The sequence below is a fragment of the Ursus maritimus genome, unplaced genomic scaffold, assembly GCF_017311325.1.
Source record: "Ursus maritimus isolate PB19 unplaced genomic scaffold, ASM1731132v1 scaffold_21, whole genome shotgun sequence".
Taxonomy (NCBI): domain Eukaryota; kingdom Metazoa; phylum Chordata; class Mammalia; order Carnivora; family Ursidae; genus Ursus; species Ursus maritimus.
The window spans coordinates 26,375,286-26,399,110 of record NW_024424564.1 but is presented as its reverse complement, the minus strand read 5'-3'; the positions used below and the strand labels follow the sequence as shown (position 1 = coordinate 26,399,110).

At 37.2% G+C, this 23,825-nt stretch overlaps 2 protein-coding genes across 2 annotated transcripts in view; one reads left to right on the top strand and one right to left on the bottom strand.

The window, feature by feature from the left end:
• Nucleotides 1-14,111, bottom strand: part of TMTC3 (transmembrane O-mannosyltransferase targeting cadherins 3) — a 50,394-nt gene extending 36,283 nt beyond the window's left edge. Inside the window, exons 1-2 of the mRNA XM_008687666.2 lie at nucleotides 13,943-14,111; nucleotides 293-509 (exon numbers count right to left, since the gene is read on the bottom strand). Of these exons, the coding sequence (XP_008685888.1) occupies nucleotides 293-481 (189 nt within the window). The 5' untranslated portion in view covers nucleotides 482-509; nucleotides 13,943-14,111. The remainder of the gene's footprint in view (nucleotides 1-292; nucleotides 510-13,942) is intronic.
• A 51-nt stretch (nucleotides 14,112-14,162) lies between these two features.
• CEP290 (centrosomal protein 290) overlaps nucleotides 14,163-23,825 on the top strand; it is an 81,192-nt gene continuing 71,529 nt past the window's right edge. Inside the window, exons 1-7 of the mRNA XM_040637300.1 lie at nucleotides 14,163-14,828; nucleotides 15,089-15,218; nucleotides 15,372-15,449; nucleotides 16,472-16,541; nucleotides 16,806-16,852; nucleotides 19,468-19,611; nucleotides 23,567-23,620. Coding sequence (XP_040493234.1) covers nucleotides 15,117-15,218; nucleotides 15,372-15,449; nucleotides 16,472-16,541; nucleotides 16,806-16,852; nucleotides 19,468-19,611; nucleotides 23,567-23,620 — 495 coding nt within the window. The 5' untranslated portion in view covers nucleotides 14,163-14,828; nucleotides 15,089-15,116. The remainder of the gene's footprint in view (nucleotides 14,829-15,088; nucleotides 15,219-15,371; nucleotides 15,450-16,471; nucleotides 16,542-16,805; nucleotides 16,853-19,467; nucleotides 19,612-23,566; nucleotides 23,621-23,825) is intronic.

The window sequence follows — 23,825 nt, the reverse complement described above, 5'->3', positions numbered from 1 at the left end:
ATTATGAAAAAAAAGCAAGAAATAGATTTGTTTACACTTATTGCTATCCTGACACATTTGGTTTTCACACACATATATTGTTTTTAAAAAGATTAAACCAAAGTACACAACCAAGGAAAGAATCATGCACTGCTTTAAAGAAGTTAATCACATCTACTTCCTATCTAACATATACATTTTAGAGAAACAAATTTATAAGTGCTATGACAATGTGGATACAGAAATTAGGAGTAAGAAATTAACAGAATACTTTAAAACCTAACATATATATAAGCAGTAAATAACTACTTACCTCAGACATAGGGGTTCCCCAGAAGTCATTCTGAAATAAAGTTTTTAAAGGTGTAGATGGATGTAGGTCTTTATTATCCAGTATTGCTGAAACATCATCAAAAACAAAACCACAAAAGAGGCTGTTCCAATAGCAGGCGGTAACCACACCTACTATTAAGGTTATTTCTTTGAGGTTAATATCAGCCATCTTTTCCACAAGCACTTGTAGCCAAGATCTGGGGGGAAAAATCATGAAGATGAAATAAGCGTCATTGTTTTCTCAAATAAATAAAATTTTAATAGAAGGATAAGTAAAATACTGAATGCTAATTCTCCTGGAGAATTCTTCAAAGCTCAGCTCAAATGTCATCCACCTCTGAAACGCATTAGCTGACCACCTCCCCAAATTCCTAACTTAAAATTAATTGCTCCTTCATGTATTTCATATTTCTATTAAATCCTTTATCACACCATTTAATCTTCGGACTTACCTCTCTAGCCCACTAGATAGTGAACTCCTTATCAATTGTCACAGGTCAGGTTATTCAGGGAAACAGACTGTGTGTGTGTGTGTGTGTGTCTTTGTGTGTGTGTGTGTATGAAAACTTTAAAAAACTAGTATGGTGTACTCCGGAAGCAGTAACTAAATTTTTGTGAGAAAAAAAAATACTTGAAAAGACACTGAACATGAATTTTCTGAAATGCAGATGAAGCTTATATTTTAGTACTTGTTATACCCAAAGATCAACTATTACCTAAATTAGGCATCCAAACTTTTAGCCTGCAGCCTTGTTTAATTCAGTTAAAGCCTTTAAAAAATATCTCAAATGTGGGGCTCCTGGGTGGCACAGCGGTTAAGCCTCTGCCTTCGGCTCAGGGCGTGATCCCGGCGTTATGGGATCGAGCCCCACATCAGGCTCCTCCGCTATGAGCCTGCTTCTTCCTCTCCCACTCCCCCTGCTTGTGTTCCCTCTCTTGCTGGCTGTCTCTATCTCTGTCGAATAAATAAATAAAATCTTAAAAAAAAAAAATATCTCAAATGTGTCTAAAGGCACTCTAAGCCTAAGCTACCTGTATACTAGCCATTTAACTATAGTCTCACTATTTTTCCCACTGATTTTTTTGATATATTTATGTTATCTGCTTAGCAGTATGAGTTTAAAAACCCAGATCTAAATCATAGTGTTTTTCTCATTTTAACAAATTATTTTAATCTAGAGAACATGCTTCATACATGACAATTCATAATTAAGTCATTGCTTTAGAAAGGATTCAGTAAGAGAATGGTTTAGAGTAGAAGGAACTGTATTAACTGGATACTGAAGAATCAGCCTTCTAATAAAAATAAGGTTGGAGAGTACTCTTGAAAAACAAGCTAATGATATACTTTTCTAGCTGGAGTAGTATCATTAGTATCACTTTAGCGTTATTTGTGGAAGGCAGAATTACGGCCCACCAAAACTGTCCATATCCAAATCCCCTGAACCTGTGATAATGTTACTTTACATGGCAAAAGAGACATTACAAGGTGTGATTAAATTGAGGGTTTTGAGATGAGATTTTATCTTTGATTATCTGGGTGGGCGAATTCGATGACAAGAGATGTTAGAAGTTAAAGAGGGAGGCAGGAGAGTCAGGAAAGCAGAGATGAGAAAGGGATGATGGCAGGCTGGGGCCACAAGGCAAGTAATGATGGTGGCCTCCAGAAGCTGGAAAAAGCAAAAGAAACACATTCTTCAGTAGAGTGTCTCAAGTGACCACAACCCTACTGACTCTCAATTTTAGTCTAGGGAAACCTATTTTGCACCTTCATAATTATGAAATAATAAATTTGTATTAAGTCATTTTATCTGTGGTAACTTGTTACAGCTAGAAGAAACTAATACATTACTCACAGAGTCAGAAGATCTAAGACCTGATATCTATATCTATCTATCTATCTATCTATCTATCCATCTATCTATCTATCTAGGAGTTCTTGCTAGATCAGAGAGGAAGAATATAGTAGGGAGAGCAGAAAGAGATTTAAAATCAGATGTAAGATTTAATAAGGATACAGACACACAAAAGCCTATAAGAAAGTATTAAAGTACCTTCAGAATTGGATAGGAAAACGTTGAAATATATTACTTAAAGAAATGCAAAATCCAATTCTACACACCACAAAAGGAAATTAGCCATACCTTTTGAAGAATAGTTTTCAAGTAAAAGAAAAATGATCTAAGAGTTTATCTTGAATCCAGAAGTAATTTATCATCTCTAATGAGTATGAACTTGTACCTTATCCCAGAAAAGTTAATAGCACTTGTTTAAAGACTGGAGACGCTGAACAGGCATTTGCCTCACTCCTTCTCAATCACACACTAAAATGACAAGGTATAAAAAGCAAAAAAAAAAAAAAAAAAAAAAGTATAAATTCACAAGGATAAAGACCACTGGATTTTGGAAGCTGGAAAAACAAAAGTTCAGTGGTGACTCGACAGAGCTCAGGAAAGTGAATCTTTTTTTTTTTTTTTAAAGATTTTATTTATTTATTTGACAGAGATAGAGACAGCCAGCGAGAGAGGGAACACAAGCAGGGGGAGTGGGAGAGGAAGAAGCAGGCTCATAGCGGAAGAGCCTGATGTGGGGCCCGATCCCATAACGCCAGGATCACGCCCTGAGCCAAAGGCAGACGCTTAACCGCTGTGCCGCCCAGGCGCCCCAGGAAAGTGAATCTTAAGCTTAAGGGGTAAAGCTAAAAAGTTTTTTGCATCCCTGCCAGCATCAATCTCAAAAATGGTTACAAGGATCTCAAGAAAAAGGAATAGATGTATTTGTTAAAATTTAGATGCCTGTGTCATTGTGTATAGGCAAGCAATCTTTCCTCCTGTAGCAGGGCAGAAGACTAGAGACGTCCTCTCTGAAACAGATGAAACACAGGGTGTCTGATATAGGGGACACAAGTGAAAACAAAGGTAGCAAACTGAAAATGAGGGTTAACTAAAAGTCTGTCTATATATTTTGAGACCCTCCAGTTATCATCTACCAACTGGGCACAGAATCTTGTAAAATTTTACAACCCTGGAAACAAACAAAAGAGGCCTCTAAAAGCTTCCAGAAAGGAAGAAAGCAGGTTTCATAGCAAAGATCAGGAATTCAAACAAATCTTTTCTTTTTCTCCCCCACTAAAACTGGAAGCTGAGGGTGCTGGAGAGGGGGAATCCAGGAAAAAAAAAAAGAGTAATGCTTCAAGTTTTTGAGGGATAATCATTTCCAACCTAAAATTTGATATTAATAAACAAATTTCCCAACAAGGAAAGTGGAGTAAAAAATATCTTCAGACATTCAAGGTCTCAAAAACTTTACTTCTGATGTCTCCTCTTCTCAGGAAACTAACAGAAGACGTATTCCAATAAATGAGGGAGTATACTAAGAAACAGAAAGAGAGGGAAATCAGGAAACAGGGGATCCAATGCAAGACAGCAACAAAAGAAATACCCAGAATGAGAACCATGAAAGCAGGTCCACTAGCCAGTCCACACTAGAACAGGTCAGGAGATTCTTAAGCAATACTCCCAAGAAGATATAAATAGAGCACCTAATGTGTAAGGACATTTTACTTTCCCATTGTGTGTGTGTGTGTGTGTGTGGGCGCGTGCGATTGTAATTTAGAAAACAAAACAATTTAGAAAAACAAAACTCAGGACGAACTAGGTAGGTGAAAATCAAGTCTTACGTATGGGTCACAAACCTCTCTCTCATAAATAATCTCAGGACCCTGATCTGGGAACATTTGGGATTCTTTCCCCAAACTGCTGTTCGTCAAACTGTTTGCTTAAATGTTCTCACCACAGGAAAAATTAAAATTAATAGAAGAAAAAGGAGTAAATCAAACCTATGGTTTTACTACTTCAAAGTTATATTTGGGAACAACATATATATGATTATTAGAGTACTAATAATGTTTAAGAGAATGTGACACACTGTAGACTCTTGGTATATTAGCTTCAAAACTATAAAATACAACTTTATATGATACAATAATATGTATAATATACATAATATTAAATTACTAACCAGGCAATTTGTGAATTTAGGCTTTTTAGTTGAAAAGTGTAATAATTTAGCCAAGTTTACAAATATTATTGGAATTTTGTAAGGACTTGGGAGTTGCTATAGTTTTAAGCTTAATTTACTAGGTTTATACAAATTGTTTTAAGTATAGAGAAAGTTTTGCTTTTTAAGTCAGGTATCTGAAGTCCTTGAATAAAAATGAATACAAATTATAGATACAATTTTTTTTAAAAGATCTTATTCAGTTATTTGAGAGAGAGAGAGAGCATGAGCAGTGGGCAGGGAGGGGGAGCAAGGGGCGAGGGAGAAGCAGACTCTCCACTGAGCAGGGAGCCTAACGTGGGGCTCAATCCCCAGGACTCCAGGATAGTGACCTGAGCTGAAGGCAGATGCTTAGCCGACTGAACCACTCAGATACCCCTATAAATACAATTTTAAATTAAGAGAATTTAAACAAGTTTTTTTAAGATTATTTATTTTAGAGAAAGAGAGTGTGTGCACACATGCAGCGGTGGGGGGGGAGGTAAAGGGAGGGAGGGAGAGAGAATCCTAAATAGACTCTATGTCAGGCTCAATCCCACGACCCTGATATCACAACCTGAGTGGAAACCAAGACTTGGATGTCTAACTGACTGCGCCACCCAGGCGTCCTGACCAACTTTTAAATGCAGCTAAGGCATTTAGTCCTTTCAATCTGAGTTGTTATTTAAAAAAAAAACAAAAAACAGTAAGTTTATAAAGTAAGATTTTTTTTTTTTAGGTCGAATTTAAAGGCTTAAAAAACATAAGGTTATAAAATGCTACTTTAAGAAACTTAGACAGTACCCAGGATTTCTAAATAGTTAATGAAGAGTTATACAGTCACATTTAATTGCAATGCAGTTTTACTCAGTAATTGAAATGCTCAATTTCAACATAATAACCAAAACTCTCAACTTGATTTAATTTTGGGGTTGTCCTCTGCTCCAAGCTCTGGCTCACTGCAAATAAGAAGCTTCTTGTCATGGAACGGGGTTCTATTCTTCTCTTTTTTTAGATATGAGAGTACCTTACATTCTTGTTAAACATAGTTTTTGAACACTACAGCATTAGAGCAAAATGCAGAAAGAAAGGAAAACAAAAATGCTTACTTGACCATTATCAAATATGAGACTCTCATACATGTTCTTTGGGGACAAAACCCCACATTACTGGGAATCATCACCTCAAGTTCCCTTTATCTCTATTTCGTTTTCCTTCATTAGAAGGAAGATCCTTAGTCCCTCCTTGGAAATTGGTGATATCCAGCTTTTATTTGCTGAGATCTATTTACAATCACCACCCCTACTTCCATCCTCTACTCCCACAGGTAGCTTTGGGGGCAGAACCTCAGATATCTCCACAACTGAGCTCACAAGCATGCCCTAAAACCAGCTCACTCCCTTTGTTTCATTATTATGCTCCCTTGGGTTATCTTTTAAAATTCTATACACTTGGTGTGGGTGAGGGGTTTAGGAAGCATCACGTGGGTTTACCAATGAAGTGCTATTCATCAAGTAAATGGCATTATAAAATACTTATTATTCATGATGATTACTGTTACAATTAGTTTTATGCGTCAACTTGGCTAGGCAAAATAGTACTCAAATACTAATCAAGGTATTGTTATGAAGGTATTTTGTAGATGTGGTTAATGCTTATTATCCAATGACTTTAAATAAAGATTATATTCCATAATGAGTGGACTTCATCTAATCAGTTGAATTACCTTCAGAGCAAAACTGAAGTTACCCTAAGAAGAATCTCTACCTTAAGACTGCAGCATCAGATCCTGCTGGAGAGTTTCTACTTTTCCAACCTACTCTGTATCTACAGATTTTGAATTTAGCAGCCCCATAAGTTTTTAAGTCCATTCCTTGATATAAATATCTTTATTTGATACATATGCACAAGTATACGTGTGCATATATATACACACACATATTTAAAAACATGCATATATATTTCTTCTGCTGGTTGTGCCTGGAATCCCTTATGTGCTTATAGTTATCCTGCTTGATTAAGGCTGGAAATCTTAAGTGTAGGGGGGGTCTCCACTAAAAAGGAGAATTACAGGCCAATATCCCTGATGAACATGGATGCAAAAATTCTCAATAAGATACTAGCAAACTGAACTCAACAGTATGTTAAAAGAATTATTCATCACGATTGAGTGGGATTTATTCCTGGGCTGCAGGGCTGGCTCAATATTCACAAATCAATCAAGGTGATACACCACCTTAATAAAAGAAAGGATAAGAACCATATGATCCTGTCAATAGATGCAGAAAAAGCATCTGACAAAATACAACATCCATTCTTGATAAAAACCCTCAACAGTACTGAGTAGAGCAAACACACCTCAACATCATAAAGGCCAAATATGAAAGACCCACAACTAATCCTCCCCAATGGAGAAAAACTGAGAGCTTTTCCTCTAAGGTTAGGAACAAGACAGAGGTGTCCACTCTTACCACTGTTATTTAACATAGTACTGGAAGTTCTAGCCTCAGCAATCAGGTAACAAAAAGAAATAAAAGGCATCCAAATTGGCAAGAAAGAAGTCAAACTCTCACTATTCGCAGGTAACATGATACTCCACGTAGAAAACCCAAAAGACCCCACCAAAAGATTGCTAGAACGAATACACAAAGTTGCAAGATATAAAGTCAACATACAGAAATCTGTTACATTTCTATGTACCAATAATGAAGCAGCAGAGAGGAAAATGAAGGAATCTATGACATTTGCAATTGCACCAAAAACCGTAAGATACCTAGGAATAAACCTAAACCAAGAAGTAAAAGATCTGTACTCTGAAAACTACAGGACACTGATTAAAGAAACTGAAAAGGACACAAAGAAATGGAAAAGCATTCCGTGCTCATGGACTGGAAAAACAAACATGGTTAAAATGTCTATTCCTCCCAAAGTAATCTGTACATTTAATGAAATCCCTATCAAAATACCACCAGCTTTTTCACTGACCTAGAACAAACCTAAAATTTGCACAGGACCACAAAAGACCCCAAATAGCCAAAGCAACCTCAAAAAAGCAAAGCAAAGCTGGAGGCACCACTATTCCAGACTTCAATCTGTATTACAAAGCTGTAACCATCAAGACAGTACAGTACTGGCGCGTACACAAGCGCACACACACACAAGACACATAGATCAATGGAACAGATAAGAGAACCCCGAAATGGGCCCATAACTCTATGGTCAATTAATCTTCAACAAAGCAGAAAAGAATATCCAATGGAAAAAAGACTGTCTCTTGAACAAATAGTGTTGGGTAGACTGGACAACAACACACAGAAGAATGAAACTGAACCACTTTCTTACCCATACACAAAAATAAATTCAAAATGGATGAAAGACCTAAATGTGAGACAGGAAGCCATCAAAATCCTGGAGGAAAACACAGGCAGCAACCTCTTTGACCTCAGCTGTAGCAACGTACTAGACACATCTCCGGAAGCAAGGGGAACAAAAGCAAAAATTAACTATTGGCAACTTCATCAAGATAAAAGCTTCTGCACACCCAAAGAAACAATCAACAAAACTAAAAGGCAGCCTATGGAATGGCAGAAGATATTTGTAAATGACATAACCAATAAAAGGTTAGTATCCAAAATCTAGAAAGAACTTACAAAACTCAACACCCAAAAAACAAATAATGCAGTTAAAAAATGGGCAGAAGACATGAAAAGACATTTTTCCAAAGGAGACATCCAGATGGCCAATAGACACATGAAAAGATGCTCAACATCACTCATCATCAGGGAAATACAAATCAAAACCATGAGAAAATACCACCTCACACCTGTCAGAATGGCTAAAATTAACAACACAGGAAACAGCAGATGTGGAGAAAGGGGAACCCTTTTACACTGTTAGTGGGAATGCAAACTGGTACAGCCACTCTGGAAAACCGTATGGGGGTTCCTCAAAAAGTTAAAAATAGAACTACCCTATGATTCAGCAATTGCACTATTAGGTATTTACTCAAAGGATACAAAAATACAGATTTGATGGGGTACATGCATCCTGATGTTCATAGCAGCATTATCAACAAGGGCCAAACTATAGAAAGAACCCAAGTGTCCATCGATTGATGAATGGATAAAGAAGTGGAATATATACACAATGGAATATTACTCAGCTGTCAAAAAGAATGAAATCTTGCCATTCGCAACCATGTGGATGGAGCTAAAGTGTATTATGTGAAGTGTGAAAAGTGAAAGACAAATACTGCATGATCTCACTCATATGTGGAATTATAAAAGAGATGAACATATGGAGGGGAGAAGAAAAAGGGAAACAACCATAAGAGACTCTTAAAGATAGAGAACAAATTGAGGGGTGATGAAGGTAGGTGGGTGGGCGATGGGCTAGATGGGTCATGGGTACTAAAGAGGGCACTTGATATGAGGAGCACCAGGTATTGTATGCAAGTGATGAATCACTGAATTCTACTCCAGAAACCAACATTGCACTGTATGTTAACTAACTAGAATTTAAATAAAAATCTGAAAAAAAAATTGAAGTGTAGAGGACTTAGGTTGGAAAACTAGTTTCTGCTACATATGGTCATATCCTCTAGTAGGTGAGCCTGAACTTCTTTAAATGGTGATCTCAGGAGAGAAGGGGGGCAAGTCCCAACGCACAAACTCTTTTCAAGTTTCTACTTAAGGCATATATGTGTGTGTATATATATATATATATATATATATATACATATGAATGAATATGTATATATGAATATATGAATGAATATATATATATACATATTCATTCCCCCCCCATCACACAAGGTAAACCCACAGTCACTGAGGGAGACGTCATAAAAGGGCCAAGATCATAGAATTTTTGAAGAATCTCCAAGGGAGCATATTACGAGAGAAAAGGAATGAGAGCTAGTAGTTCTCACGCATGTCATGAGCTCAGTTGTGGAGTCATTTTAGGTTCTGCTCAAAAGAACTACTTGCAATGGTCGAGGTTAAGGAAAATGAAGGGGCTTACATAAAGGCATAGATAGAGGGAGGCACTATTCACTGGGGGCCATTACTATAAAATGCACCACATCAGTATTATATGTTAGCCGTGGGAATGGTATAGAGTGGATGTTTGTGTCCCCCTAAAATTCATGTTAAATCCTAATGCTCAATGTAATGATATTTGGAGGCGGGGTTTTGGGAGGTGATTAGGTCTTGAGGATGAGGACTTCACAAAAGAGATTAGTGCTCTTAGAAAAGAGGCCTGAGAGAGATCTTTTGGCCCTTCTGCCATGTGAGGAAACAGTAAAAAGACACCCATCCATGAACCAGGACATGGGCCCTTATGAGACCCTGTTTTATAAACATGAGACCCTCATGAGACCCTGAGGCCCTGTTTTTATAAACCACCTAATATAGGTATTCTGTTAGAACAAGATGAACAGACTAAGGCAAATTCCAGTACTTAACTTCTTCTAGGCACACAACATATTCAACACAGGCACATAGTCTGAGTGAATGTTTACTTAGGACAATGGGATGTCACTACATATGTGCAAATAACCCAACTGCAGTGGAAGACCACTTATGAGTTACATTATAGAGATACAAAACTTAATATACTTCTTTCAGCAAAATTGTATCATGTTCCCCTTTTTCTAAAAATCCAACAGTACAACTGTGGAAAAAATAAACCCATAGGAAAACTTTATATGAACCTGTGACTACTTAGCCCGGAAAGTAAAGTTCTCTCCATAAAATAATTTCATGATTTTATCTTCTTCAAGAAGAATAATCTATACTTCATGACTTTCTTAAACCACATAAAGTTTGTTAAGTCGCATTCACATTGATTCCTACTTATCTTTCCAGTCTCATGTCAAAAGACAAGTGTCTGCTTGCTGCACACTGAGTCCTCAGGAGAACAAAACAAAACATTTACTATACGCAGTGGATACTAAATTTCTCATGGGCATGCTTTATTATAGATGCTGGAAAAATAAGTTACCATTCATTTTCTCTATAAGGCAGCAAAAAAGGGAATGGAAGTAACATCTAAATAAAATAAGCTGCCTGATACATGGAATAGAGGTAGCAATTATAAAAGGGAAGACTTTCTTGTGAAATGATTTTGGTCAGATAAAACTGCTCATAAAACCAGGGAGAAGAAAGAAGGCAGGTCCAGGCAAGTGTTCCTTTAATAAGGCCACTTATAAAATTATCACAAAAATCTCTTCTCTTGCTGAAAATTGACTGATGCAGAAAATCTGATGAAAAGTAACAGTGAGTTTTGGCAATCTTCCTCAAAATTATATAGTGAGTGACTGAACTAGAACTTGGGTTAAATTTCTTGATTCAAAGTTAGGTACAAAATTACCACAATGCATTAGGACCTAGACAATGTCAAACTTCTTTCCTATTGTATCCCCCATGTCTAGCTGTTGGGGACGGTCACTGAAAAGATGTGACTGCAGCTGATCAATTCCAGTTGATCTATAAACTGGACCCAGGTGATCTGAGTGAGTCTCCTTACCCCTTCCTTTGGACTGTGGTTCTGTTCGCTTTTCCTGCTTCCCAAGGCTCTGCAAGCACATATTCTTGAGACAATGATATGGTGTTGAGAACATCTGCACGATACACTTGACTGAACCCAGTTAAAGCTTCTCTCTATATAAACTTTTAAGATTTGGTGGGTGGGTGCAGGGATACATTATTCTTCCAGCTGCCCAGGACAAACCTCCTAGGCAAGTCCCCTTTGCTTAGTGAAACTGCCACCTACCAAGCTGAAGCGGCCTTCCCCTTTTTTTGGTCTCTCTGCCCTCCACATTCAGAAGCCAGTTTCAGATTATCCCTGGGAAGCTCCCAAGGAGGTTATGAACCAACCTTAGCACAGTGCTCAAGCTCAAAAATACTGTTAGAATGAGTAAAAGAATGAAATTTAAGCAAGATTTTACATTTAGTCAGGACTGTAACTGATATCTGGGTTACAATCTTAGATTCACTAATTATTAGGAAATAGCTTCTCTGAATCTATTTTCACTTCTGAAAAATGAAAATAAAATTATCATTATACCAGGTACCTTGAGTTGCTGGGAATGTAAATGTGAACAAGAGGGTGAGGGGAAGTATGGGTAGTAAAGACCAATACAGACAAAACAAAGCTAGTAAATGAATATACAGAATAGTTATAATGAATGAAAAACAAGAAAAACAAGGTGCTGCAGTAAAAACAGATTCTTACGATGAAAATAAATATGCAGTTTTAAGCATATGACTCATGTGATAAGAGACATTAGATCTCATCTTTTCCTTCCCTTGCTAAATTATGAATTAAAAACTGAACATGAAAAATATGTAATTCAAACTCCTAAGAAACAAAGTTACATCATTAGAATATGATATTTACTATAGACAGCAAGACTGAAGAAAAAGCACTTCACAGATATTGGTTCTCAGCAAGGCTGAGGAGGCAGTATGGCACTACAGAGAATGTCCTCCAGCCAGAAAAATCCATTTTCAATCACACCATTTAAGTTTTACACAGTACTTAACCTCTCCAAGCCTCAGTTTTACAACTTGGTTGGAAAATGAGGACAATATAGGCACCTACTTCACTGGACTGTTATGAAGAGTAAGTGATAGAGTGACAAAGTTATAGTAATCATAAGAGTATGGCATTTGCATAAAACACACAGGGTAATGGAACAAAACACACAAGTACCAAGAATATACAATGAAGAAAGGAGATTCTCCCTAGTAATGGAGAACCACATGCTCCTTGACCCTGACAATGATTTTCTGGATTTGAAACCAAAAACAAAGGCAAAAAGCAAAAATAAACAAATGGGAACATGTTAAACTAAAAAGCTTCTCCACAACAACGGAAACTATAATCAAAATGAAAAGACAACCTATGGGATGGGAGAAAATATCTGCAACTCATATATCTGGTAAGAGATTAATATCCAAAATATGTAAGGAACTCATACAACTCAACAACAAAAATGTAAATAATGTGATGTAAAAACAGGGAGAGGAACTTCTTCCAAAGACATACAAATGGCCAACAGATACGTGAAAAGGTGCTCAACATCACTAATCATCAGGGAAATGAAAATCAAAACCATGAGATATCACCAGACACTTGTCAGTCTGTTGTCATCAAAAACACAAAAGATAATGAGGGTTAGCGAGGATGGGGAGAAAAGGTAACCCTTTCGCACTGCTGGCGGGAATGTAAACTCAGTGTAGCCACTATGGAAAACAGTTTCAGAGATTGCTCAAGATTAAAAACTGAACTACCACGTTATCCAGCAATTCTATTTCTGGGTATATATCTGAAGGAAACGAAATCACTATGTGCATGAGATATCTGCACAATATGGGGATATCCATTGCATAACTATTTACAGTAGCCAAGACATGGAAATAACTTAAGTGGCCGTTGACAGACAGAATAAAGAAAAAGTGGCATATACAATGGATTATTCAATCATGAACGAAATCTTGCCATTTGGGACAACATGGATGGACTCTGAGAGCATTATGCTAGGTATCAGACAGAAAAAGACAAACACTGTATGGATCTCACATGCAGAATCTAAAAAAAAACCCCAAAATACAAACAAAACAAAAAAACTCATAGAAACAAAGAACAGACTGGTCAAAAGGTACAAACTTAGAGTTACATGACAAATAAGTTCTGGGGATGTAATGTCAGCGTGGTCAAAAAAAATAATGAACAGTATGTGGCATTTAATCTCTGTAAAGGATACAACAAAATTATCATTCCTACAAATCGGATGAATGTCTTTAAAATGTATCTCACTAAATCAGTATCTGTTTTTATTTTGTGAGCTATTTTTTGTTTTACCCAAATACCTGATTTGGAAAGGAATCTGTATATTTTCAGAAGGAAAACTTAGTGTCAATTATAGATAAAAAAAAGTCCTTAAAAAAATAGGCACTGATCCAACAGTAGAAAATGTCATTTAGATTTAAAGTCTACAGCTTAAGAAAGTTATCTAGTAGTGGTTCATGTTCCAGAATGGCTGAGCACAGCGAAATGAACAAACCTTGACCAAAAGAACTGTAAACACTGAGAAACGCTTTCATATGAGGGCATCCTCGGTAACCAAGAAAGTGACAGCATGAGGGCTGGTGAGTTCAGGCCCCTTCTCTCTCCGCCCCAGCACTAGGCTGGGCAAATTCTCAACACTCCTCTCTAGAGCCTTCACTCTATACCAGCTCTTCAATCTTCAAGTCCTCCAATCCACGAAGGCTATGGTGCTACAGGTAAGGCGGGCAAAGAATATGTCCTCTTCTCAATTCTCACTCATCCCGAAACCATGATCTTGGCCGTGCGGCCCCCACTCCACTGTACGGGGTAGATGCTGAGAGCAAAGAAAACTAAAACTTTCTTTTTCTTCTTACAGAGGGCACCATCCGTGGAACGTGTGAAAACGCCTAAGGAGCAGGGTTCCTCTCACCTTTTGAGACCTGGACCGAGTCCTTCCGCCCCAATAGCACGAGCTTCATTAAGCCGGGACCGCTCCCCTCAACTCCTCTCCCGCCGCTGACCCACAGCCCAACCTCACCTGGGAGCGGTTCCACCAGGAGATGGCTTAGAGAAATCCCAGGAAAAGCGGTCCAGCTAGTGACGCTACCAAGGCACAGTCATGATCTACCTCGTTCAGGTCACCGGCGCAGACGCACCTCAGCCACTGCGCCTCCCGCCTCTGGGTCGTTCCCCCACCACCGCGGTACCGTCACCTCCTCCCGCTTTGCACGCCGGGAACGGCCTACCTCCACTTCTCGTAGACTTCAGTTCCCAGCATGCACAAGCCTCCAGACAGGACTGCACTCTGGGATTTGGAGTCCGTATCCCTCGCCTTCTCCCGGTCTTTAACAGAGAGTCCAAGGGACACTGCAGGAGAATCTAAACGCAAAGCATCACTCAAGGTCGTGAAATGTAGGCTCCCCACGCATCCGGGGCCTTGTGCCGTCCTTAGTTGGGTGGGGAATGGTGTCGCCTAGCAGCCGCCGCCGCTCTCGCTTGCACAGGATCTGTTGGCGGGATCCAGAGTCCGGGTGGAACCGCGCTGGGGAGCGGTCAGGCGTGGCGGCGGGGCCAACCTTGGTGGGTGCGGCAGATCAGCGGCCGCTGCCGGTTGTCAGGCTCGGTTACGTGGGTGGATCTTGGTGAGCAGGAGCGGCCAGTTTCTTCCCGTAAAGCAGGTTCTTTAAGCCTCAGGGCCTGTATGTAACAGTCTATCTTCCCCTCCCCTTAGGTTTTGGTCCGCAATCCATCTGCCTTCTAGATTCAGCCCTGGTTTCCCCGTCCTACCTGCTCTCATTTCAGTCGTTAATTTCCGCACCTTTTCTTTTTTTACCCCCAGTTCCTGCTTCACCGAATCAGGGTTCATTTTCAGCCTTCCAAGTACCCCCACGTTTGGCACGGTTAGATGTTCGCGCGCCTCGGTGGTAAGGGGGAGGGGGACTAGGAATCTGATCTAGATTAGTTTTAGGAAGGAATCGTCATAGTTTATTTAGCCGGGTGCAGTATTTGTCGGTTTGTGCCAGCTGCTATAATTTTGATCAAAGCTATTTTGCCCACTTATCTGTTATACAATTAAGGAGCCATAGCTCTTTGCTAACACCATAGAGAGTTATAATGATGTAATCTATAAAAATAGTAATGCTGTTTACCTTGAAAATGCTAATACCCACCCGCTTTGTTACAGGAGGTAAAGCACAGTGAAAGATTTCAAGATGCCACCTAATATAAACTGGAAAGAAATAATAAAAGTTGACCCAGATGACCTGCCTCGTCAAGAAGAATTGGCAGATAATTTGTTGATTTCCTTATCCAAGGTGCTTAATTGATAAACAATACAAACACACGTATATACACAACTATGATTAATCTAAGTTGTCCCTGAAATTAATAAATATTACAAATGGAAGAGTTCTTACATTTTGCCCAAGGGTTATAACACATAAAATAGTTTTTTTCTTTTTATTTAGGTGGAAATAAGTGAGCTAAAAACTGAAAGTCAAGAAAATGTGATACACCTTTTCAGAATTACTCAATCACTAATGAAGGTTTGTATGCAGTAGGTTTTAATAATGGTTTTGACTATTAGAGGACGTTTGAGGAACTGTTCTTAAATGAATTAATATTTATGAAAGTACTTTGTAATATCAAAATCACTAAAAAATGAGATCTCTTCAACTGTAGATTGAAAATTTTAGTGTGCAAAACATTGCTAGTTTCTGCTCTAAAGCTCCTAAAAGAATGTTTAAGGGAAACAATGTTAAAAATAACATAGAGAGGTCCTTTATAATTGTCTTAACATAATCCTGAAGTCAGAATGAAAAACGTGAACAACTTGTATTGGGATTTGTTGTGAGAGGAAAAGATTTAGGTGAAAGAAGACCTCATAAGGGGCAAAGACTGATGAGTAATTTTAGGTAAGTGGAAAGCAGTGGTAAATGTTAAAAAGCTTCGAAAGCTGGAAATCACCTTAAGTAAAAACTTGGACTAGAAAATGTGCTTATTCTTTACAGTTGAGGAGAGGTGCGGAAAGTTTATAGTAGGCTATAGAGGAAACAAATGTTGGGTATAGCTTACTTAGGCTATCAAGGGTATTACAGGTGTATTTTTTGCATCAGCAATGAGGAGCCATTAGAGGTTTTTGAGCCACAGTTGGTAAATACAAAAGTATGCCTTAGGAAGGCTAAAGTAGGTATGTTAATAGGACAAATTGAAGGAAATTGAAGCTATTTAGACATCGTGAAGAAGGTTAAACATAGGATTATGGACTAAAATAATGACAATTGTAATAGAAAAAGATAGTAGAAAACATTACAAAGGGAAAAGTTACAGTACTGTGTATAAGACTTGAAGGAAAAAGAGGAATCAAAGATATTTCAAGCTGTTAGGAATCTAGGAATTATATCCTTAAGTAAGAAAATAATGTATTCATTCAACAAATGTTTACTGAAAGTCTCCATATCTCAGGAATTGAAGGCACTAAATACTGGGAAAGCAAATGAAACAAAATCCTCATTTTCAGTGCTTATGTAAAGGCTTATTGAAATAACCTTTCTTTTTTAATGTTTAGATGAAAGCTCAAGAAGTAGAGCTAGCTTTGGAGGAAGTTGAAAAAGCTGGAGAAGAACAAGCAAAATTTGGTAAATGCCCTGGAAAACTTTATCATACTGTTAAATAGGAGATTCTGTTTAATATACTCTATACAATTTATATACTTACTTTATTTTGAAAGACATTTCTAGAACTCTTATTTCATGGATGAGGGATACAAGTTATTTTTCTTAGGTTACCTTATTTTAATCATAATGGAATCTTTAAAAATAATAATTTTATTACTTTATTGAAATTCATTTAAAATTTTGTTTTGAGATAAATCTGACCAATTGAAACTTTCTTTTTAATAGAAAATCAATTAAAAACTAAAGTAATGAAACTGGAAAATGAACTGGAGGTATGTCCTTTTATATTACCTAGGGTGTAATTGTTGTTAATTTTATTATTTTGAATTACTATTTTCAAAGTTTTTTCTAATTGGCTGGAAAAATCACAAGAATGATATTGTGTTCGTAATTAGTTGTTTGTTCAACATATATTTTACATGTTATGTAAATTCTTAAATTTAAGAATCCTTAAATTTTTAGGATTGAGCATCCAGTTGTGAACAAAATAAAAACATTCAGTAACTTCCTGAAGCTTACAATCTAGAGAGGTATACAGAAAATTACTAGTAACTGGGCTGGAGTGGAGGCACATGGGAATTTGAGGAATAGTGACGGAAGGATATGGTAGAAGAAGTAGCTTTTGAGAAAGCTAAGAGCCAAAATATGAATATATTGTTAAGGAACAGAATACATTAGGATTCCGGAGAATGTGGGAAGAAATGTGATACAAATGGATTAGCTTTTAAAAGGAGGAAAGACCTTCTTCCTTTGTAGTAGGAAGTATGGATGTGTAAAGAAGTTTTATGTTTGTAGATTGAGTACCTGGAAGTTGAGAAGTTGGAAGGAAGACCCATTTGCTGAAAATACGAGTGGAAGATGTGTGGTCAAAAGTTTAAGGAAAATTAAGCTTGAAATATGGTGGAGAATGAGCTGGAGATTAGGGGATCTGGAGTCAGACAATTTGAATTGAAATCCTGATTCTTTTACTAACTCTGTAAACTAGGATGAGTTATTTTTTATTCTGTACTGTATATTCATCTCCTAGAAAAATATCAGCCATTCTCAATATATGCTTATTAAATGAATTATGAAGCTGGATTGATTCTGTTAGTGTTTAGCCAGGCAGCTACTGTAGAATAGAAGGCTAGGGCAGTGGGAGATTTTGGTAAGAAAGTGGTTGAAGTGATAAGTGATGATTATGAAATCTCAGCTGAATGGGTAAATCAAGATTTGAATGGTAGAAGAGATTAGAGAGGAGTCAAAGGGTTAGAGGGTCCTATGAGGTCAGAGGGCAGGTATACTAGGTATACTAGGCATACTATTCATGAGAGAATGTTTCCACTGGGACACGGTTCTGGTGTGGGCATGAGAGTGAAAGGCTATAATGAATTCAAGAAGCATGTAGAAAGAGAAAATGGTGACAGAGAGATTAGAATGAAAGTTATTTGGATGTGGAAACTGCTTAGGGGGGCTTTTGGCGGAACACTATGAGCTATGTGCCAAAAATTCTCAGTGAATTTTGAGAGGGAGCAATTGGGAGGCTAGTAGTTTGCTGCTACCGTGAGTAGGTAGGGATTGGATAGCTGGATATCATGTGGAATTCATAGCAGCTGGAGTTTTCATAAGATGGTGGAGGAACAATAGCCTGGAAGTTGCAGTTGTGGTCAATCAGCACCTTCTCTTGCCCTTGAGGTCTATGGGATGTGGAAGAATGAGTGTCTCCCAATTAAAAGAGTTCCAAAGAATTTAGTATACTAAAGAAACCAAATTGCAGCTAAGGAGGGGAGATGGAGAGTATGATTCAGTAAAAGGGCTAAGAGTGTAAAATATTAATTTTTATCTTGAAAGAAGATTTTTGAGAGCACAATGGAAAGTTTTCTGAAGGTGGAAAAGAGTGAGAAAAATCTATTTAATATATAGAAGTAACACAACTGTATGGTAAAGAGATGAATGTGAGACAGGTAGATAACCAAAGGATATATTTTGGACCATGACCCCAAATAACAGGAATGTGAAGTGAAATGGATTTAATCTGCCACAAGATTTTTTTTAAGTAAACGCTACCCTCAACATGGGGCTCAAACTCATGACCATGAGATCAAGAGTTGAATGCTCTAGCTACTGAACCAGCCAGGTGCCCCAATCTGGCACAAGATTTTCAAGGTAATCTTAGTCTGAGCCATCTAATACAGTAGCACTAATCACTTGTGGCTTGTAGATAGTGGCTACGGTATTCAGGCGTGCAGAGAACATTTCCATTATCCTAGAAAGTCCTGTTGGACAGCACTGGTTTAAATAAGGTATGAGGGAAATGGCAGGTTAAGAGCACCCAAAGTCAGGTTCCTTGGGTGGCCTAGTCAGTTGAGTGTCCGACTCTTGCTTTTGGCTCAGGTCATGATCTCGAGGCTTTGGGATCGAGCCCTGCATTGGGCTCTGTGCTGAGTGCAGAGTCTGCTTCAGATTCTTTCTCCCTCTCTCTCTAACTCACTCTCTCAAATAAGTAAGTAAAAATGTTTTAAAAAACCACACACACCAGAAGTTAATGACTAGGTGGAGTCCCTGCTGGTTTGTAGCCTGGTTTCAGAGTTCTGATACTCAGGACAAGCCTCGATAGTTCATTGCCTGTGTTTCTGCTTGTGCAGTTTAGTCTGGTGTCTGTGGCTCAGTGGTTATAATAGAGCCTGAGTGATTGACAGTCAATTCATAGCTGTGGGTGGCTCAGAAAAAGCTTAAGGGCTTGTCAGTCTGCAAACTAAAGCTTAAATAAATAATTTTAAAAACAGATTCTTAAGCTAACATGATTTTAAACATCTGGTGCTGATTATAATACAAATTTAAAGTCAATTCGTTGTTGATTCTCCAGTTATAATGGGATTGATTTATACTTTTGGTTTATTACTTTAAGATGGCCCAGCAGTCTGCAGGTGGACGTGACACTCGGTTTTTACGTGATGAAATTCGCCAACTTGAAAAACAGTTGGAACAAAAAGATAGAGAATTGGAGGACATGGAAAAGGAATTGGAGAAAGAGAAGAAAGTTAATGAACAAGTAAGGCACATTTCCTCAATGAATTTTAACTGTTCAAGTTACCTAAAAACACCTGGTTATACTTTCTATAATGGTAACTATCAATTTGTATGTTTTATATGAGAATTGGTGTACACTTACCTCTAAGGTTTTATATCACTGTTCATGTTGTCATCACATCTTTAAATTAGATTTCTTGTTTTCAGGAGTACCTCGTTTTGTGCAATAAATACCTATATGTAAAAAAAAAATACAGGTTTTTAAGAAGTTGTGTTAATGCCAGCATTTTGTAAATCAATGTATATTTTAAAGCCTGACATTTCATATTTTATACAAATATAGTTATTACCTTTTATGTTATTCCTCGTTCTTTATAAAATCATGCAGTGTTCACTTAAATTTAGTTTGAGGAAAAAATTTTTTGCAGATGAATTTGTAAATTCCTGTCAGAAAACAACATGTTTCCTATATCGCCTCACCTGTCAGTAAACTTATAGAACATCTGCTGCCTAAGTGTGGTAACTGTCCCGTCCCTGATTCCCAGAAGCTTTTTCTACCTTTGCGTCCTTTAGGTCAATGTTTTATTAGATCCTAATAATTTTATTTTGTCCATTGCTCTCTTAGAAATAGAAGGTGGTCAATTTTAAGTAGACAACAATGATTATAAGGTGTTGTTCCTATTTTAAAGAATTTGTTATAAATTGATTCGTAAGGAAAAACATGCTTATTCTTGATGTATCTATTTTCTTATATAATTTAGAAGATTCATGTAAAAGTGATCTATCCATACCATTTTTGTGGTGAAAAAAGTATGGATTGATGCCACCTAAAGGTTAGAAATAAGTTCTTAGAGGATTGTTTGTTTAGTTGACTGAATAAAACATAACAGACCTATGGATTTCTTAATAATCACTAAGGATTCAACATAGGACTTACAGTAATAGAATTGCTTTTTAAGGGGATATCTGTGGTTTTCTGGATTGTTGCTCTTCTGTCTAGCGCATATATTAATCACCGTTTTGCCATTCATACCATGTACCCTTAGCTAATCAGAACTACCTTGTCCATTCTTCTTAAACTGCTATCTTTATTCATAGGCACAAACACAGAAAACTTGACTATATAGCCTATGTACCATTCCATTTGCTAGATTTCTGGAGAAGGAATATGTATTGTTGGCAGCTTCTTCTTTGCCCTTAACCAGTCATTCACTTTGTTGAGTATTTACAGCTTGCCAGAAACTGTTAGGTACTAGGAATACAGAGGGCAATGATATCCTGCCTCTTGATATTCATTGTCAGTAATAAATGTAACATAGAGGACATTCTGGGGAGGGATACCTAAATCAGTCTTGAGGCTCAGGAAGTGATTTGTAACCTGAGACTTGAAGTAGGAGTTAGTCTGGTGAGGGGATGAGATATACATATGTGGTGGTTAAAGTTAAGGCATTCTGGCTGAAGATACAGCATTTGCTAAGATCTGGAGGGAAGAGATGGCACTGTGAATTCAGGGAACTACAGGTATTCATTTTGGCTGAAATATAGGTAAAAATAGCTAGTGTAGAATCCTTACTATGTGCCAGATATTTTATATGGACGAATTCATTATTCCTCATTTCATACTTATCATATGAGATAGGTAACATTTCCCCCATGCTACAGATAAGGAAACTGAGGCACAGGAGGGGTAATCGTCCACTATTACAGAAATAATAAGTGGTAAAACCAGGATTTGAATCCAAACTTACTCAATGAGTCTATGCTCTATACCACTGTACTGTCTGTCTTCCTAGTTTAGACATTTGTCTCTTCCTCTGGAGAGAGAAGCACAGGTCAGTTCCTGAGGAACTGGGTCTTCTTCCTTAAAGGAGCCAATGAAGAATTTTGAATACAAGAATATCATGATCAGATCTATACTTTTGAAGTTTATTCAGCTTTACAGAGGTGGATTGAAGGGGACTAAGAATAGTAAGGAGACATTTGGCTAATTCAGGCAGTGCTGATGATGGGCTAATTGAAGTCATGACTCGAGGGATTAAGGGATACAGACATGTTTAGATGTAGCTGTAGTTGGATGTGGTGAATGATTGTTTGTCGGAGGAGAGGGAGGAATGGAGACTTTTCTGCATTGGGCCACTGGATAGGAAGATAGTGTCATTCACTAAGGAGAGGCACAAGAGGAATTAGAAAGTGTGTAATTATTACTCCAGTTCTCACTTTTGTGCATGTTGAGTTTAAGGTCCTGGTGGGCATATTCAAAGAGGATAACGGGATTTGGAATTCATGAAAGACACTGGGTAGATGATGAAGATTTGTGAGTTAAGAACATAGCTATGGATACGCAACTAATGAATCATCTAACTTTACATCAGAAACCAGGGATGTACTGTATGGTGACTAACATAATATAATTAAAAAACATTAAAATAAAAAAAAAGAGCATAGCTATGGAGCCATAGAAATGACTGTAAGGAAGATCTCTGAGAAATGTCTAATGAAATAGGAAGAGGTGCTTCAAGGAACAGCACAAGAAAAGACAAAAATCAAGAATGTGATGTTGGAAAAACCAAGGGAAAAGAGCATTAGTAGTGCTAAATGCTTCAGTGTTAAGTTCTTGACATCTCTTGCCTTGTTAAAATTTTCCAATTCAAAACACAGTGGAACGGTTTCTTAATTCCCAGGTGACAATGATGATGAGATTTATATAGCATTTTGCATTTTATTATAAACTTTCTCTAAACTTTTTATTTTGAAAACTGTCAAACCTTCATAAGTATTGTAAGAAAAAGAATAAACATTCATATGCTCTTCATAGAGATTCACCAGTTGTCAAAATTTTGCCACGTTTACTTTATCTGTCCATCAGTATCTTTGTACACACATATTTCTTTCTCTTTGCTGAGCCATTTGAGAGTTAACTGCAGATACCACGATACTGCACACTGAAATATTTCAGCATGTCTCTCTAAAAAAGAGGAGTATTCTCTAACATAACCAGTATATAATTACCATATGCAGGAAATTTAATATTCAATACTTTTATCTAATATCTAGTCTATAATTGTATTTTTTTCTATTGGCCTAATACTGCCTTTCATAGTCCCTCCACCCAATATCTAAGGTTCCATCAAGGATCACATACTGCATACGCTTATTTATTACAGACTTTTAACTATATTTTAATCGCAAACCACTGAGATTTTACTTTGTCCTTGAATGAGGGAGAAAAGCAAAAAAGTGAAAGGCCATGAGAGGGATGGGGTTTGGACAATGGATGAAAAAATCTTTGATAATAGTTATAGTGTTTGCCTGTTTTGGGAAACAAAAGAAACGAAATCATTTATGTGAGGAGAAGAAAATGCTCCATAATTTTTTATTTTATGCACTGAGCATTGTGCTAAAGACTTCGTATACATCATACTTAATTTTTACATCGACATATGAGATGGGAAAATTAGGTTTAAGAGATAGCAGATCACTTATTCATACTCTACCAGAAATTGGTGGACAAAGAATATAAACCTGGGCCAGTCTGATTTCAGATTACTTCTTTTTAACCATTATGTTGTGCTGCCTTATATTTCTAAGTAATTTAAATGCTCACCAGAGCAAAGAGTATTGTAGCTCTGACATAGAGTAACTGCAAAATGCTGAAGATCTTGGACAGAAAATTACTCATTAGGTTTTTTGAGGAGGAGGATAATTTGTTTAGTTTCTGTATCCTTTGGTTAGAGTTTTGGTTTTAGTTTTTTGCTTTTGTTTCTTTTTTAATCTTTTAAACTCAACCTGTTTTGTTTTTCCTAATCCTTAGTTTTCACAAATTTTGGTTTATTAGTCATGTCTTTGATCAACATGAAGTCCTTAGTAGTAAATCATGCTCTTCTTCATTAGAGAGAATTTAAAATTTAAATTGATCAGCTGAAAACGTGATTTTATATTGAATTACTGCTGAACCTTATTTTTTTTTGCTATTTTAGTTGGCTCTTCGAAATGAGGAAGCAGAAAATGAAAACAGCAAATTAAGAAGAGAGGTTGGTAAAAAATTTTAGTAGTTGTGGTAGTTCAACAAAATTGCTTGTTAAAAAGTTTTCATAAATTTGTACTCTAAGCAGAACTGGAATCTTCTAAGTAACTGGTGCTTTTAAGCTGCCTGAATTTATGATATGAATTTGTCTTAGGGAAATAGAAAATAAATTGAAAGTTGAGGCCGCTAAGTACTACATTCATCTCTTACAT